At 34.5% G+C, this 18,148-nt stretch overlaps 2 protein-coding genes across 6 annotated transcripts; one reads left to right on the top strand and one right to left on the bottom strand.

The window, feature by feature from the left end:
- Window positions 1–849: 849 nt before the first annotated feature.
- On the bottom strand, window positions 850–12,823 carry dnai4 (dynein axonemal intermediate chain 4). Of its 4 annotated transcripts, none has more exons than XM_073953004.1 (18): window positions 12,686–12,823; window positions 12,261–12,420; window positions 9,884–10,065; window positions 9,641–9,750; window positions 9,365–9,521; window positions 8,577–8,716; window positions 8,296–8,478; window positions 7,375–7,560; window positions 7,118–7,272; window positions 6,898–6,984; window positions 6,172–6,323; window positions 4,874–5,028; window positions 4,379–4,467; window positions 4,182–4,280; window positions 3,859–4,085; window positions 1,518–1,671; window positions 1,343–1,412; window positions 850–1,271 (listed from the first exon to the last, which is right to left on the bottom strand). In XM_073953004.1, the coding sequence occupies exons 1-17, from the start codon at window positions 12,733–12,735 to the stop codon at window positions 1,362–1,364; spliced, it is 2,337 nt and encodes a 778-aa protein (XP_073809105.1). In that variant the 5' UTR covers window positions 12,736–12,823; the 3' UTR covers window positions 850–1,271; window positions 1,343–1,361.
- A 104-nt stretch (window positions 12,824–12,927) lies between these two features.
- Window positions 12,928–17,361, top strand: pars2 (prolyl-tRNA synthetase 2, mitochondrial). Of its 2 annotated transcripts, none has more exons than XM_068221652.2 (3): window positions 12,928–13,076; window positions 14,101–14,525; window positions 16,363–17,361. In XM_068221652.2, the coding sequence occupies exons 2-3, from the start codon at window positions 14,196–14,198 to the stop codon at window positions 17,242–17,244; spliced, it is 1,212 nt and encodes a 403-aa protein (XP_068077753.1). In that variant the 5' UTR covers window positions 12,928–13,076; window positions 14,101–14,195; the 3' UTR covers window positions 17,245–17,361.
- The last annotated feature ends 787 nt before the right edge of the window (window positions 17,362–18,148 follow it).

The following is an 18,148-nucleotide window of genomic DNA, read 5'->3' as shown; positions in this document are numbered from 1 at the left end:
CTTATAAGATTAGAGCTGAGAGTTCATAAATCTTGTTTTGGTTATCATATTACATGTTACTATCCAACCTCCAAACCACTTCTCCACACTGGGATCCTGGAGCCTGTCCAGCAATTACATTTGCTGTAGAATATAATACTGATAAAAATTATATTATATTGCATACCAAATTTAAATGTGTCTAAAAAAGTCACACATTTTTTCCACTGTATTAACTTGAAAGTTATAACTGTGAGGCAGTGAAATATAATATAATATAATACAATTTAACATAATTTAATATAATGAACTAATGCTTATAATTCTCTATAAAATAATTATAATATAACAGAATACAACATGTATAATTAATATAATAGTTGTATTGTGTTATAATTATTATTTAGAGAATTATGAACATCAACCTGTCCTTCAACTTAAAACCTGATGGGATAAAGTGTTTTACTGTATATAAATAATCATATGCCATATGGATAAAATGTTCCATATACATTAGTAAACAAGCAGAACTCATTTCCTGTCATAATGTCACAGCTGTCCTTTTTAAAAGCTCTCTTATATAAGCAGAGTAGCATCTTCATTGCTAAATTGTTTGATTTGTACTAAAAAGCTTCGATTGCATGCTTTTCTGGGTTGTACGACAGAACAACAGCTCAATAATGACAGTCATTTGTAAAAGTGTGATGTGGTCCTCATTGGTAGATAAGCTGATATATGTGGCGGGCAAGTGGTCATAAAACTGGCTGTCCATTACAACAGAACAAACACTTACATTATGTCCGTCGTTCCCACACAAAATATAATGCATGTGACAAGTATTTGGAAAAAAAAAACATGTTTGAGCATTGATCAGTGTATATCTGTGCTAGTTTAATATTTAGAAACACAAGACCACTATTTTGATTAATTAGATTATTCACCCATAGATGAATATTCATGAACATGTCATCATTTGCTCTCACTCCACTTGTTTCCAAAACACAAAGTAACATATTTTAAAGAATTTTGTGAATGCTAACCAATAGTCATGTTTCCATCTAAATATGAGAATTAAACTTGAGTAAATAATGAATATATTTTAATTTTGGGGTAAACTGTTCCTGTAATGTTGTTGTACAGTAGTACTTACATTGTAATGTACTTGTTTTTAGCATAAAAAATCTTGTAAAACAACAAATAAATTTACCTTTCCATAATTTAGGATGCACAATAAGGCTCAAACAGGTATGTTTGCTGTAATCCCATTGTTATGTAAAATGGAGTCTCTCAGTCTGCCAGAGAATATAGATTATGATGATGGAGAGGTAAAAACAAACAGCATGAGCCTTCTATGACCCTTTACCAGTCTTTCTTAATGCTCGTCAGTGTTGGCTGGACAGTGTGGACTGAATTACATCCTCCAGTGTCTCCCCCTGCAGAAACACAGGCGATATAAATGATCTGACCATTTAAGTAAATGGGTTACTTTGAGAGTGACTCAGGTCGAACCTCAAGTAAATGAGCAGATAAGGCCTCACCTGTGATCCTCCCCCAGCTGTGATGTTTTTCAGCTTGTACACCGTGACCTGACCCTCACTGTCTCCCACCAGAACACAGTCTGTCTCTGGACTGAACAACAGAGCTGTTGGATTCACTCCTGGACTCGTCCAGTTAACTAATGTCGGGTCCAAACTATTAAAAAATAAAGACCATCACATTCTAGACAATAAAAAAAAATCAAGCTCTGAAAATTTAAGAATTGTGTTAAAATATTACATATGCATATAAACATACAGTATAACAAACATATAACAGAACTATAAGATGTAAGATCAAACCCTCTGCAGAATGGGAAAAAATGTTGATCATTTTAACAAAATAGGAGGGATCATAAAAATTGTGTAATTTATTATTATTATTTTTTTATTTAGTGTGCTGAATGAGGCATTGCACCAACAGTAGCATATTTGTCATACTGAGCCAAAATAAGTCAAACTGAGCCAATATACATACTCTTTCAATATCTCTTCTTTTATTTTTTGATAGTTATGAAAGTCATAAAAGTATGTTATTTTTATATAATACTGTCCCAAATAAGACTTTTCCACTAACAGATGTTTACATTTTTCTTGTAAAACAAAATAACTGAATTGATAAACTTTTGATTCTTGGTCTCTTTTTCTTTGTAATTATAAAAAGTGTTAATCTTTATATTATTGCTGTTCCTAAGTCACTGAAATGGACCACTGTTCTACTAAAAAAATCCTTCAGCTCCTGCACAGTCTTTGGCTTTTCAACACTGGCAGTAAGATTATCATCCCTAGTTTCACAGTGGACATCTGAGACCCTCACAAATGTAAAAAAAAAAAAAAAAACTTCTCTGATGCTCAAAAATCAATGTGATAAATTAAGAACATTTCTAAAATAGTTATGATATTTCTGGGAAACACAAGTATTTTAATGTAGTTTCTGAAGGACTGCACTAAATTAAACAAATGTGAACTAAAAAAGAAGAAATATGCACACATAATTATCTTCAACAGATGGGACCCCTCAGCTCTTGATGCTCTTGTATTTGTAATTATAAAAACAAATTTGTTATATATGAGTATCTCATTTGCACTTTTGGGGTCAAATCTGCAGAAGGTGCTAGAAAGGTATATAAAAAAATATCAAATGTAAAAACAGAAATAGTCATTAATATTCATTAGACAACAGAGAGACAGTTCAGCTGTTCAAAAAATTCAGCTGTTTTGTAAAACATCTGTTATGTCATATAGTATATTCAATATATTAAATTCAAAATGGCAAGCAATTTTTAGGATCCTATTAAATTATTAATTATTTTTATATAATTATTAAAGGGTGGTGTGGGGGCAGAGTGGGTAGCGCTGTCGCCTAACAGCAAGAAGGTCGCAGAGTCAGCTCAGCTAGGTCAGTTGGCAGTTCTGTGTGGAGTTTGCATGTTCTCCCTGGTTTTCCTCCAGGTGCTCCGGTTTGCCCAACAAGTCCAAAGACAAGCGCTATTGGTGAATTGAGTAAGCTAAATTGTCTGTAGTGTATGTGTGTGAATGAGAGTGTATAGGTGTTTCCCATTGATGGGTTGCAGCTAGAAGAGCATCCGTTGCGTAAAACATATGCTGGTAAATTGGCGGTTCATTTCACTGTGGCAACCCCAGATTAATAAAGGGACTAAGCCGAAAAGAGAAAAGAAAATGAATAATTGAATGAATATCACTATTAACTATATTTGCTGAGTCACCAAATAGGTGTTTTTACTACATCTATGATTCCAAAATATAGTCCTGGTTTTACTCTAGCATGTCAAACTTTAAACAAAATACGATATTTTTTATTTACTATATATATTTATTTACTATTATATATATAAAATTTAATTTAAAATTCAAACTAGTGTAAAAATGTAGAATAAACAAACAAATAAATGAACGTTGTGTACTACTAAATCCTTATTTCGTATTCTAAATTGCAGATAAACAGCAGCAAATTTAATATATAGGCAAATTATGTGAAAATGTTCTCATATATTATTATTTCATTGATTATCTTTCATGCATAACACCTGTAATTAATAATAATAATAATAATATTTACATCCCTGGTGCTCTTTTCTGTGCAGCGCAAATTCCGAAAAGTTAGTGGTGTAGACCAAGTCTGTCTGACAGAATATATATGACCATTCTGACCTGAGCTTACCAATATTGCTGTTTTTAATACATGTTGACATTATAGTCATCTGTTGCTGCTTGGCATTTGACTGAAGTTACAGAGTTGTTTTTGGAGCCTGCACGCTAAGGTTATTAGACGCGAACCTGCACATCGACACAAGCATTTATTGTCTAGTGCACAAGACCTTACCTACTGACTCTCAGATCCCAGATCTCCACCTTGCCCTCGCTGACAGCACCAAAGACAGTAGCACAGTGTGGAGACCACATGATATCAAACACAACCCTCTGGCCTGAGGTGAAACCCATCACAGGTATCTGGAGGTCCTGCCTCCACAATTGAATAGTCCAATCTGAAGAACAACTTAGGAAAACGTCTGAACAGAATGGCGACCATGTTACCTTATAGACTGGACGCTGGGGAAATGAGTGGACAAAGAAGATACATGAAGATGGACTATACATTATTCAACTATACAGCTCTTTTAAAATGAGACAAAGATTTACACGCACTTTGTGGGCCTTGTAACTTTCCAAGTACTGCTCATTGTATGAAGAAGAGCACTTGTGAATATGACCTTCCTCTGTTCCAACCAAGTAGATCTTTGAATCCTGTAAGATAACAGCAACAGCATTAACAGCTTTTTGATCCTCTGTGTATAATGTATATATGAGATCAAATACTGTATTCAATGTACTGTTGGCCTCACATTAGGATGGAAATCGAAACACATTCCTGGAGTCAGTGATGATATATGCCGTTTCCATTGCAGGTCGTGTATCTTTAGCTTCATCAGGTCTAGACAAATTACAAACGAGTTAACATAATGCTCAGACATTAGGAAATAAAGCTTCTGTCTCTAAAAACCAGCTAAACTCAAGTTTTGGGCTATCATAATAAATATCTGTGCAATATAAAGATTTGGTTTCCTGTTAAACCATATAGGCTAGAAAATTTGTACATTACACCTTAATTTAAATACATAAACCACCTTTAATTTCATTGTATTTAAATAAAAATAAATAAACACATTTACATCAAACATTAACAAGACATTTTTTTTTACTTATATTGCGCTTGACAGAAGGAGGAAGACCTACAAATTTGGAGCATGAAGAATGTGAGAGAAAACTGACAGTTTTTACTTTTGGTGACGACACTCATTTGTTGGTCTGTCTTATTTGTGGTCTTCATTTGAACATACCAACGCATTCCATGCTTTTGTAGTGGATCCATTTGCTGATTCTTCCATCAGACGACACAGAGACCAGTATTTCCCCTTTATCTGCAGCCAGACCATCCTCGTGATCTATCCATGTTAGCTGCCACACTGGACTTGTGTGCAGGTTTGCACAGTCACTAGGATGAGATGAGTGAAGTCAATGCAATACAGTTGAAGTAAGAAGTATTAGCCCCCCTTTGACTTTTTTTTTTCTTTTTTAAATATTTCCCAAATGATGTTTAACAGAGCAAGGAAATTTATACAGTATGTCTGATAATATTTTTTCTTCTGGAGAAAGTCTTATTTGTTTTAATTCGACAAGAATAAAAGCAGTTTTTATTTTTTTAAAAGCCATTTTAAGGTAAAAATTACTAGCCCCTTTAAGCTATTTTTTCAACAGTCTACAGAACAATCCATCATTATACAATAACTTGCCTAATTACCCTAACCTGCCTAGTTAACTTATTTAACCTAATAAATCTGACTTCAACTGTATATGTTGAAGTCAAAATTATTAGCCCTTCTGTAAAATGTTATTCTTTTTCCCAAGTGGTTTAAAGGAGGAATTATATTTTCACAGTATTACTTATAATATTGTTTTATTCTGGAGAAAATCCTTTTTTCTATAATTTTTAAAATAAATTTTAAGGACAATATTGGCCTCTTTAAGGTATTTTACTTTTTGATTGGCTACAAAGCTAGAAATAACATACAGCCTTGGAATGTCATAATTGACAAATCAGAATGAAGCATTCTAGAGACCTATAAAAAAGATCTGGTACCAGTTGCGAGAACTAAGTACTAGTTATAGTTTTTATAACATGGCTTTCTGGCTCTTGAGTACTATATGTTATATTTAAAAAAAAACTTGACTAGATAAATGCTGCTCATTAATTGGTTGGATTTTCCAAGCTTCTGATTTAAAATATAATAACAAATTTTAGATAAATTAAAGTTAAAGTGAATTTATGGCCATCTGCCTCAACAACAAGCAATACACAAACAGTATATAATTTCAAAGTAAAATGTCAATAAAAGTAAGTATGTTAAACATTTCAACATCAAATGTTATCACAGCAGACATAAAGATCTCATAGTGCAAATCAAAATTCTAAATAAATGGAAAACACCCATGATCAAACAGCAGGATATGCTAACTAACTTTTGTTATTTTTTAATGTGTAACAGTAAATTGATAAGTAATTTTGGAATTATTTAAGTCACAACTACTGGTACTTATTTTAATAGCTGAACAAGAAGAAGACTGCTCACAGCCCCACCTGCTGTCAGTGATGGGTGTTTGTTCTGAAGTCTGTACGTTATAGATGGCAATAGTGCCATCATACATGCCTACTGCCAGCTGATTGGCATTACTCGCTGAGAAATCCAGTGCAGTGACTCCACTCTCACAATGAAAGACTCGATCAGGCCACTGAAACATGAACAAACATATTTAAAAAATAATAATGATGACATGACATGCTAAGGCATATAAATAAAAGTGGATATTAAAACGTTTCTAGACACTTTGCATGGATAATAAAATATTAGTGTTGTTTACTTTGAAGATAGAGTAGCGAATGCAGATAATTTTTAAAGAGGTTTGTATAATATTTTTATTGTTATTTTTTGTGTAACAACAATTAGTTTGACAATGATATTGAACTAATATTGTATTATATAATGCAAATAATAATAATGACAATAATAATATTAACAATAATGTACTATTAATGTATAATTAATGTGCAATTATTATTATTATTATATTAAAATAATAATAACAATAATAATTGCAAATTACTTATACATTAATAATACATTATTGCCAATATTAATATTATTGTTAATATTATTATGCAGGCCACTGCAAAGCACTGCCTGTGAATAAACAGTTCTTGTTGGTTCTTAAATAAATTCTCTAATAAAACACTTTGAAGTATTGCTGACTTTTGTCGCTTCTTTACGCTATTAATATTTAAAGTATGCATAAATGTGCAGAATACCGTAGGGTTCTTCAAAGACCAGCAGCACACAAGTCCAGAATTTGGATTTTTGAACTCAACCTGTCCATATCCCACAGCAAGAAGATCCTTCAAGCAAACACATGCTGTTTTATCATTCAATAATAATGTAATGTAATATGTTATATATAATGGGTCAAATATAATGTAATTTTATGTAATGTAATATATGTAATAAATGTGTTGGCAAGATGGATAGTACTGGGTTTTTCTTGTTCCAGACCATACAGCTAACATTTCGCCCCATTGTAAGTTCACAGCTGAAGTCCCAGAGACGTTCAAGGAATGGACAATGAGAGTTTTTGGACTGCTCTGTCCAGCTTTCCTCCTCCATCACCATCTGCACACAGTCTGGGTCTATTCAACACAGCAGTATACATATTACAGCAAATGTCAAATGTTTATATATTACATTTAATATCAGATCTTTTTTTGTAGATGGTATACAAGAGAAATAACCTTCTATAATTGGCAGCTGTCTGTATGCTGCAAGCTTGGGCTGGAAGACATTAGCCAGAACCACTCGCTCCATCAAGGCCAGATCCTGCTTAAGTTTGTCTGACTGTAAGATCAGCTGCAGGTCTGGCTCTTCATCCAGCGGAAGCACACAAGCCATCTTTTCAATATGAGTGCTTGAGCCACTGACTGAAAATATGGTCAGAAGTAACACCATTGAAACATTCATTAATTCATTCATTTCCAAAAACATATTTTATTTGATAATTTTATCATGAGGTAAGGTGGATTAATAAAATATTTTTTTAAAAATTGGAAAAAAAATTGAAACAAAAGAAGTCAGAAATTACATTAAACATTTTAATTAATGATTTATAATAATTAGCAGTATTTATTTAAAAAATTCACACGCCAAAATGTTAGACGATAAAATAATTTCCATTCCTTAACATAAGCAATTGAGCAAAAGCAGTTAAACGTGGTCATGGTTAATTCATGGTTGCTTTTTTCCATGAAACATTATTGATTTATACAAAATCAGAATCAAAAACTGTAATTTTGAAATTAATGCCAACTTGTATTAATTAATGTTTTAAAATAATTATTCATGTTAAAGGGGTACTGTAGTTCAACCAAAAGCAAAAGTGTTCCCATTTTCAAACCTTAATGGCTTTCTTTCTTCTGTTGAAGATATTTTAAAGAAAGCTGGAAACCTGTGACAATTGATTCTCATAGTTTCTCCTACTATGGAGGTGAACGTTTACAGGTTTCAGTTTTCTTCAAAATATCTTTAAAGTTCACCAGAAGAAATAAACGTTTGGAACCACTTAAGGGTGCTACTTTGCATAAGTATGTGTTGATATAAAACTGAGGTCCACTATTCTTAACTTTTTAGAAAATTTGTTTAATGAAAAATATATTTACCTGTGCTAACTGTGCTGACCACAGACAGACTCTGGTTAGATCTCTTAGGGTGCACAAGGTGACCCTCAGAGGAGGATTCTGGGATAGTCGCCTCATGTCTTTCAGATGACACCACAGTGTTTGCACTGACATCACTAATATTGTTGAATGAATCGTACATGTCCCAGACGGTGCACATGACAGCTGGATACAGTTTTTGACATGAAAAGTAACATTTAAATCACTTTGATATGACTTTTTCTTAAAGGAGATAAGATGTGGACTTTGTATAAAAATGATACCTTTGTCCACCATTGTAATACTATCACACTGGACCTCTTTTGTCTTTGATGCATCACTGAATGTTTGCATTGAGCGCTCCACATACTTATCATTTCCCTGTCTGTTTTTGCACAGTTCAGTGTAGGCATTGTTCCTTTCCCTTCAGAGTGAAAGAACAACAGACAGTCAGATGAGTTCTTAGTGGGCACATTCATGTCGAAATGACATTAAAAACAAGTCAAAAATGCAAATCAATTTGATGTCAATTGATTACTTTGATGACATCAAATAAACCTCATTAACATTGCTGTCAAACCCTCCATCAAAAATCAATTACAGAACCATATTGTAATTGATTTTTGATGTGCTTTTGACAGCTATTTGATATTGTTTTATTTTGGTGGTCAAAAAAGTAAAGTATGGACATCCAGGTTTTGACAACAAATCAAGTTGTATTTTTGACATGCTTTTTAATGTCGTTTTATGAAAAAATGACAAAAAGGTACTATGATAAAAGTGACGGAGTAAAAAGATAGGCAAAAATAAATAGGAAATATTTGGATTAAACAGCAATAAATTAAATGTCAACTGAGTGAAATGTCACCAACAGAAAAAGCAATCCTTAAAATGTCATTTTAATATTATACTCTTTAACATACTGTGTTGTTTCAAGTCATATTTAATTAAATTATGATCAAAATCAATTTTTTTATCAGAAATCGTAACCCAATGATTGAGTCTGTTCCATACATTACCCAAATTTGTGTTGAAACCATGATATAATCAAATTTGAATAAATGTGACTCACTTGACTGCCTCAGCATCCTCTGATTCTACCGACACAGACACTGCAGGAATGTCCAGAAGCCAGATGGTCTCTGTTTCACTCAGGTAACAATTTGCTGTACTGTCTAAAATATTCTCTCGGAGCTGCTCCTTCGGCTCCTCTCTGTGAGACTGAATATCTGTATGGAATCATAACGTAGTGGAATGTATTATATCAACATATAGCATAGTTTTTTATTTGATCAGGTATGAAATAAACACATGATTGAATGAGGAAATTTGGCAATGAAATTTAAACCTGAAATACTGTTGGACAAGTCTTGTTTCACTAGCAAGTCTTTAGTTTCATCAGTCACTGATTCTGCTGTCTGGCTTATTCTGGATGCTGAAGCGCTCCCAAAAAAAGACCTGGCATGACAGCAGAGATCACTTCTGTGTTACTATAGCAACAAAAGTGTTGTAATTCACTGTGGTACAGATTTCAGCACACTCAGGTTCTGCAAATTAGCAATATTTTAGCATTTCGCCTCATAATGATTACCTCGTAAAAGGTCCTGTAAGGCTTGCATTAGTGGTCTGAAAGGCTATCGAAGGAAATTCTGTCATGGTAGTCAAAGATGTATCAAGTGCAGTGAATACTTTTCCCTGTTTAGATTGTAGAACCCCAGGATCTGGGTTATATAATGGGTGAGGAGTGACATCCTGCCCATTTTCATCAACCACCTGGAAATACACAAAAATGTAACTTGTAGACATTGCTTTTTTCTATCTATCTATCTATCTATCTATCTATCTATCTATCTATCTATCTATCTATCTATCTATCTATCTATCTATCTATCTATCTATCTATCTATCTATCTATCTATCTATCTATCTATCTATCTATCTATCTATCCATCTATCCATCCATCCATCCATCCATCCATCCATCCATCCATCCAAATATCCATCCATCCATCCATCCATCTATCTATCTATCTATCTGTCACCGACTCGGTCCCAGTCACTCCCCTCGCTGGCCAGCAGAGGCCACCATCTCCGGACTTCTAAGCATTACATCATCCACTTACACTGATCCAGCACACCTGAACTGAATCCCGCTAATGACCCACGTACCCTTTATAAGCCGCACTCAAACACTCAGTCTTTGCGAAGTCTTGTTCAGCCCCGGCCAGCATTACTGAGCGGTCTATCCTGCCTGATCTCCTGTGTATTACTCCAACCCGTTTCTGACTCTGCTTTGCCTTCTGCCTGCCCACGACTTAAGCCTGTTACACTGACTCTGATACTCACTGCCTGCCCTCGACCCAAGCCTGTTACACGGACTCTGATACTCGCTGCCTGCCCTCGACCCAAGCCTGTTACACGGACAAGGAATCACGCCGCCTGCCTCTGACCCATGCCTGGTAAATCACTCTGTGTCTGTCAGCCGCCAGCCCTAAGACCTTTATTGCTGTTATTGTTGTATGTTCGCACCTTTGTGCGTGTTGATTGTTTGAGTGAAAGTGTGACTAATAAATACTGCATAATGGATCCCTCCGTGTCAGTCTCCCCGTTACACTATCTATCTCTCTATCTATTTATCTATCTATCTGTCTGTCTGTCCATCCATCCATCTATCCTTCAAACATACAGTATGTGGTAGTACAAAATGGCCACTGCTACTTGTAATGAGGATAAAATAATGAAACATTACAATTCCTTCATAAATCATAAACTTGTTAACAAGCTTTATTATCATTTTGAACTTGTTACTGTAACTACAGAATCAATTTTGGAATTCAAAACAAGAGAAAAAATAAACGAAAGACAGCTAAATCTGTAAAAGTACAATCATAAATAAATAAATTATATGTACACGTACAAACTGCAAAACCTAGTTGATAACCTGCAAAAGCATGTCACTTGCTCAAAATGTATAACTCGTTCATCAAAAGCAAGTATTCACTTCAATGAAAATGTCAGTGTCATCAAGATGAAAAGTCCTGACACCATTGCTTGTGAACAAGATTGTCAAATGGCTTTGACACGTTTTCATTATGTCAGTTTACTCTGTACATTTTTTCAATGCAAACGATGCAAGCAAACGAAAAGTCAGATTTTGGTGACGCGTTTTGAAAATGCACAAGACAGCACTATATACTATTTACACAGCCATTTGAAAACTACAGTAAAGTTAGAGATCACTGCATTTAGTGAGGTATCTGAGGACAAGACACTGAATTTGTATGTTTCACATTTTGACTGCATTTGCTCATTGCAGTTCTGATTTATTCACAGCATTGTGCAAAAGAATAAATGCCCCCTTATTTACAACAAACATAAACTTCCTTTGGGTAGAGCTATGCCCAACTGTAAACAATATTGCAGTTCATATTGGAACTGAACCTACAACACACTACAACACAACTCTGTAAATCATACATGAAATTGTTCAATTTAGAAGACATTTTCAGGAAAAAAAAAAGATTTAAATATTTTTTATAAAATTAGCTTGACAGATTTTGAGAACTAGTTCAACATTTTTGTATGTAATGACTCAAGTAATGAAATATGACTATTAGTTTTATATGGAATGACTATTCAGCATTCACAGCTTTAGTTACAGTTTTTCTCAGTCACTTTGATGCATTTTTCATAGCACTATTTACATTTGGACAACAGTTAATGCATTTCTCAAAACAGTTAGTAATTTGTGCACATCATAGTAGCAGTTTCTCATTCCTTCCAACAAATTGCAAATGCTTTAGGACATGCATCAGGTGCTTAACTCGTTGCTTTTTATAACATTATCATTTGCTTGTCATGTCAGTCAAAATTAACTAAACTTGTGATTGCTGAATAGTCATTCCATATACAACTAATCGTTTTCATTTCATTACTTGAGTCGGCATAAATAATAAAATGTCCATTACCATTGCAGTGTGTTTTGGAGTTTGGGCTGAGATCTTATCCACAACCTTACTGTCACCTGTAGAACCAAAGCTCTTCCCGCTGAATAAAGGGTTGATGCTCTTTGTGGTGCTTTGATTCGGACGAAATACACCAGATGACACATTTAGTGTTTTGGATGACCTGAAAAAAAAAAGAAAACCTGCTTCAGTCTATGAGAGAATGTAAACACACAAATTCAAGTAAACATGCTGCATTAACAATTTAAAAATGGTAAAACTTTACAAACAGTTTAAGCAGTAAAACATGAAGTGAAACCCTAGGACACCACTTAAAATCTCATGTTGAAAACATAAACTAGGTAAGCTAATTTACTTGTGACATGCTGTTAAACCACAATTAATCACATCGTCCAAGTTGTATAAACAGTTGCACTGTATAAACTTACTTGGCGACCTTCAGAGTGCGTCTCTTCTGTGTGACTGTTGTGTTAGACATGTTTTAGACTTTTAAAAGCGGTAAGGACAGATGGGTGGATGGCTAGAAGTTATGCAGGACAAGTCGGTAATGGTGTTTCATCTTGTTTGAAATAACCATAGAAACAGACTCCTCCTGCTGGTTAAATGTAGTGTGCGCTTCAACTTCCATTCAGCGGGTGGCGGTGTGGCGCGAAAACACCCTGCATGATTCACCAGAAGAAAAAGGTCATCGTTCTGTCACATGCGACGTTTTAGTTGTGTTTTATTGATGTACAAAATCATAAGCGCCCAAACAATGATCTTGGTTTGATCTGACGGTATTTGTGTAAAATATACGCTGGAAACAAAACATAACTTACGGTAAGTTACGTTTCACGTTTTATTCTTCTGTGTTATAAATTGCCAACCGGTTAGCTTCATGACAGCAGGTAAATCAGAGTAGATTTATCTAACGTTAATTGTGAAGCCTAGCTGGTTGTTTGAATTAAATTATCTTGTTGTTTGCCATCCGATGTGTATCAAGGAAAGTCATAGAGTTGATTTTATGTTAATATTCATTTATAAAGTTATATTAAAAGTTGCATAGTACATGGGTGATTTATTCATTCTAAGTGTAGATCTCATCCTTACATTGTATTAGAACCATAATAGCCTTTCTTTCCAACTCAGAGACCCACTGTAAAATAATGTTCAAAGCAAGTAAAATACAAAAAGATGGTTAAAAATATACATTCTACATTTTAGAGTGTCATAGCAATAAGTTAGCTCAAAATGCATACTTTGTGCCAACATATAATATATGATGATTTATAATAACTGGTTTATTACATACACGAGAAGTTTATAAAAAGTGTATGCTTTAATGTCTCAAATATATTTTGTCAAAAAAAATTAATTTTATCAAATACTCATGCAGGATTTTTCTGTTTTTATATTATTCTGTAAATCATAACACAAACATGATAGTCATTGTATTTGCTCATAAAGTATAACAAAATTTAAACAAGCAAATAATAATAATTAGTTTTTTTTTCAATATTACATAAATTTACTGTCATACCATAGACCTTTTTTGCATTAGTTAGTCAAATAAAAATCAGGTAAATATTGCAAGTCTTTGAAACTTCCATTCAGTGTAAAAGTGCTGCTAAGCATTAAATAGGTATGGTTATGCAGGCAGTCTGTTTCTGTGAGGAAAAAAAAGTTGGTGCACCTTTGTTTATGCTGTTTTTTATTCCTTTAGAATAATTGTCAAAAATGGAGTCAGTTATGCATCACTGCCATCGCAAGCTCCCAACCCTCCTGTCCAGAACTCTCTTTAAAACATTAAAGAGAAGACACCTCAACCTCACCATCCACACTGTTTCTGCCTCTTCCAAACCAGTCATCCCAACACCGCTCGTGTCTCGCCTCTTCCAGCCATCAAACCTCCGGGAAGGTCAGGATGGAGGAGACCTGACATGTCGGAGTCAGAGACTGATGATGCAGACTGGACTGATCCATCCGTCAAACCCCGGCTGCTTCTATTACTTGCCTGTGGCTCTGAGGTCCTTGGAGAAGCTGGTCCGGCTCATTGATGAGGAGATGCATGCGATCGGTGGGCAAAAAGTGGACATGCCAGCGCTCTGCAGTGCAGAACTGTGGAAGAAAAGTGGTCGCTGGGAGCTCATGGGAAAAGAGATGTTCAGACTGCTGGATCGGCACAATGGGGAATACTGTCTCGGACCGACTCACGAAGAAGCAGTCACTGAGCTTTTTGCCTCCCAGACCACCATGTCTTACAAGAAGCTGCCACTTCTGCTTTACCAGGTATGAAAGAAAAAATTCTAGGGGTACTTCACGCAAAAATAAAAATTCTGTCATCTTTTACTTGTTCCAAACTGTTTGAATTTCTTTTTTCCATTAAACACAAAATAAGATATTTTGAAGAAAGCTGGACACCTGTAACCATTGACTTCAACAGTGTTTTTTACATGAATGTCAGTTTTCAGCTTTCTTCAAAATATCTTCTTTTGTTATCAACAGAAGTAAGAATCTCATAAAGGTGAGTTACCATTTTAGGATGAACTATGCTTTTAAGATACAGTCATCATTTACTCTGTCTCCAGTCATTCACTCAGTTCTGTTTTTTATGCCCTTCACTTGCTAACTTCCATTCATGTCTTTCAAATTTATCTATCTCATTAGCTATGTTTCCATCCAGGAAATGTGAATTAAATTTATGCGCAAAACAGGAATATTGCATAAAAGATGTGCGAATAAAGCAGTGTTTCCATCCAACCAGTCAAAGAGAACATAATCATCACTTCCTGATTAACTGACGCCAAATATCAACAGTAAAAACGTAATTTGCTGCGGTAGAAGAAGCTGCATAAAGCTTTTTTTATTATTTAATAAATTACTTTCACCTCAGTAGACCATGCCGACACACAATGAACGCCTGGTGATGTTCGAAGCCATGAAACGCAGACAATCTTGACAGTTATCAATAATATAAAAACACTAATACTGAAATAGTCAAGGCATTTTAAGGCATTTTTTAATAGTTAATGACCAAACCAACATTATAGATTTTTTACAGTGTGCTCTGCCTGCTAGTTTGTCCATTCACACATTTTTATCATCACATGATCTATTTTAACACAAACACATGACCTTTTTTAATGCGCATACTTGAATTTCTTCAGTAAAAAGGTTTCCATCATAGTTTATGTGCATCTTTTCTTACCAAATTAATAGTTTATCCTACTCACTTATGCGCATACAATTTTATGTGCATTTCCAAAATGTATGCGCATCTTGGTGTTTGCATGAACCTTTTTTATGCTCATATCCAAAATGCCTATAAAAATAGGTGGATGGAAACGTAGCTTTTGAGAACATCTGAATGGGTTTAAATTGAATGCTCTAAACCTTTGGGCACTCGAGAACCACACTGTTGTGACATCACAATTGAGGTGGGATTCCTCCGAGTGGAAGTAGCGAGTGTGTACCTAAAAGTGTAGAGGGACCCATCCTTAGACTTTGAATTAATACATTTTTTAATAATGCTTTTTTATGAATCCTAAGAGGTATCTTTCCTTCCATTTAAAAGTCCAAGCAACCAATAATGTAAAAGAGATCATTTTATTAGATAATGGTTACAGTTTGGTAAATGAGAAAGGTGCATGTAATGCACAAGAAGCAAAGAGATTGTTTTTTGCATGTGATGCATATACCAACTGATAATGCCATGCTTAATGATCTCTTTGTACTTGTGTTAATGTGTGACTAAATTAAATCAGTGTTGTCTGTTCACAAACCGAAATAATTTTGTATTAAATAATTAAATATTATTAATTTACAAACGCACCTTTAAAGTCTGTTTGGTTACCACCTGTCTGTAATGACAGACATTTCTTTGAAAAACAGTCTTATTATTTCATTGAAAATTATTTATTGAGTATTTCAAAAATAAATCAAATTCTAAAGGATAGGAATGACATTAGGGCTAAATTTTGTTTCATATTGCTTTATGGGGGTTTTAATAATAATATACTTATTTTTCTCTTTTTTTCTGCCATTTAATGGTCCAACTAAAACAATTTTGTAATCAAATGTTTAGTCAGCTGTCTATATAAATACACAACATGCTTATGTCTTACAGGTAACACGCAAATTCCGTGATGAGCAGAAGCCAAAATTTGGACTCTTACGTGGTCGGGAATTTTACATGAAAGACATGTATTCATTTGACATTAATGAGGAGGCAGCTCTCCACACATACAACTCTGTGTGCCAAGCGTATGGACGCATATTCGACCGACTGCACTTAAAGTGGGTGCAGGTCCAGGCTGACACTGGAAACATAGGAGGCACACTTTCCCATGAGTTTCAGCTGCCAGCAGACATTGGCGAAGACAAGTTACTTGTTTGTGGAAACTGCGGCTTCTCTGCCAACATTGAGACCCTGGAACCAGGACAGGCCGAGTGCTCGCAGTGTCAAACAGGCAAACTGACTGAATCCAGAGGCATTGAAGTGGGCCACACTTTTTACCTCGGCACTAAATATTCACAGGCGTTTAAAGCACTTTTTGTTAATGCATCCAATGTGCCTGCGGTGGCAGAGATGGGATGTTTTGGACTTGGTGTCACTCGAATACTAGCAGCTTCTATAGAGGTGATGTCCACAGAGGATGCCATTCGCTGGCCTGGATTGATAGCTCCCTATCAAGTGTGTGTCCTGCCACCTAAAAAGGGAAGTAAAGCACATGAAGCCACACTGAAGGCTGAGGAACTGGCTCAAAGCTTGGGAAATAGTCTTCCAAATTTGAAAGGTGAGGTGGTACTGGATGACAGGACTCAAATGACCATTGGGAAACGACTGAAGGATGCTAAAATTCTGGGGTATCCATTTGTGGTGGTGGTGGGCCAGACGGCTCTAGATGATCTGGCCAGCTTTGAGGTGGTTTGTCAGCAAAGTGGAGAGACTCTCTTTTTGAGTAAAGATGGGCTTGTTGATCTTTTAAGTACGGTTGAAACTATCTAATATATGTGTACATTTATCAGGCTAGGTGATGGTGAAGAGAAAAAGAGTGTGATGTATAAATATTATAAGTGTTATAACAAGAAAATGTTGATTATTAAAGTGGTCTGTTTGTAACAATTTTGTAATGTGTTCTTGCTTCTGTAGAGCAATTAAGATTCATAGTGGAATTTATTGTTATTTAAAGCACTGGTAAGTGATAAAAGAAAAAAGGCCATGAAGACTATGAACAATGGCAATGATTGCCCAAGATTGTCAGTGCAAACTTGCTTTAAAAAAAACCTGCCCGAAAACCTGATAGATGATGTAATTTGCTCATTAGCATAATCATAACTTTGTCTAATATTTGTCATATATTATTGTTTCTAAAGGAAAATTAAAGCTTTTTACCTGCAGGGAGGACATTGCTAGATATTATATTTTTAATAAGGAACTAAAGGTTATCTAAAAAAGCTTAAAAAAATTATAATGATAATAAAAAATAAAATAAAAAAACATGATTCAAAAAATGCGACTGAAATGGTAAGATTCACCAAAAATATTTATGCCTATTTTTTATTTTTTATTTTTTATTTATTTCTGTAGGAAACATGCAACATTTAATCTTCATTCATTCATTTTCATTTTGGTTTAGTCCCTTTATTCATCAGGAGTTGCCACATCGGAGTGAACCAACTTATAATCAGTGTGAGTTTAATATAATCTGCATAAAACTTGGTGTGTTCTCTTTTACAGGTGTGCTTCTTATTAATATAATTTAAAAAAATAATAATTAGTTGGCTCTGATTTTGATAGCCAGAAAATAGGTGAATACATGTTTATTTAAATTAATATTTGATGCGGTAAAACCACATCAGTTTCTATTATTCAGTTACTATATCAGGGTTTCTATAATTTAAATATTTAA

This window comes from Danio rerio, chromosome 6 (genome assembly GCF_049306965.1).
Source record: "Danio rerio strain Tuebingen ecotype United States chromosome 6, GRCz12tu, whole genome shotgun sequence".
NCBI lineage: Eukaryota > Metazoa > Chordata > Actinopteri > Cypriniformes > Danionidae > Danio > Danio rerio.
Note: the sequence above shows the minus strand (reverse complement) of the source record. Positions and strands in the feature narration are given on the sequence as shown.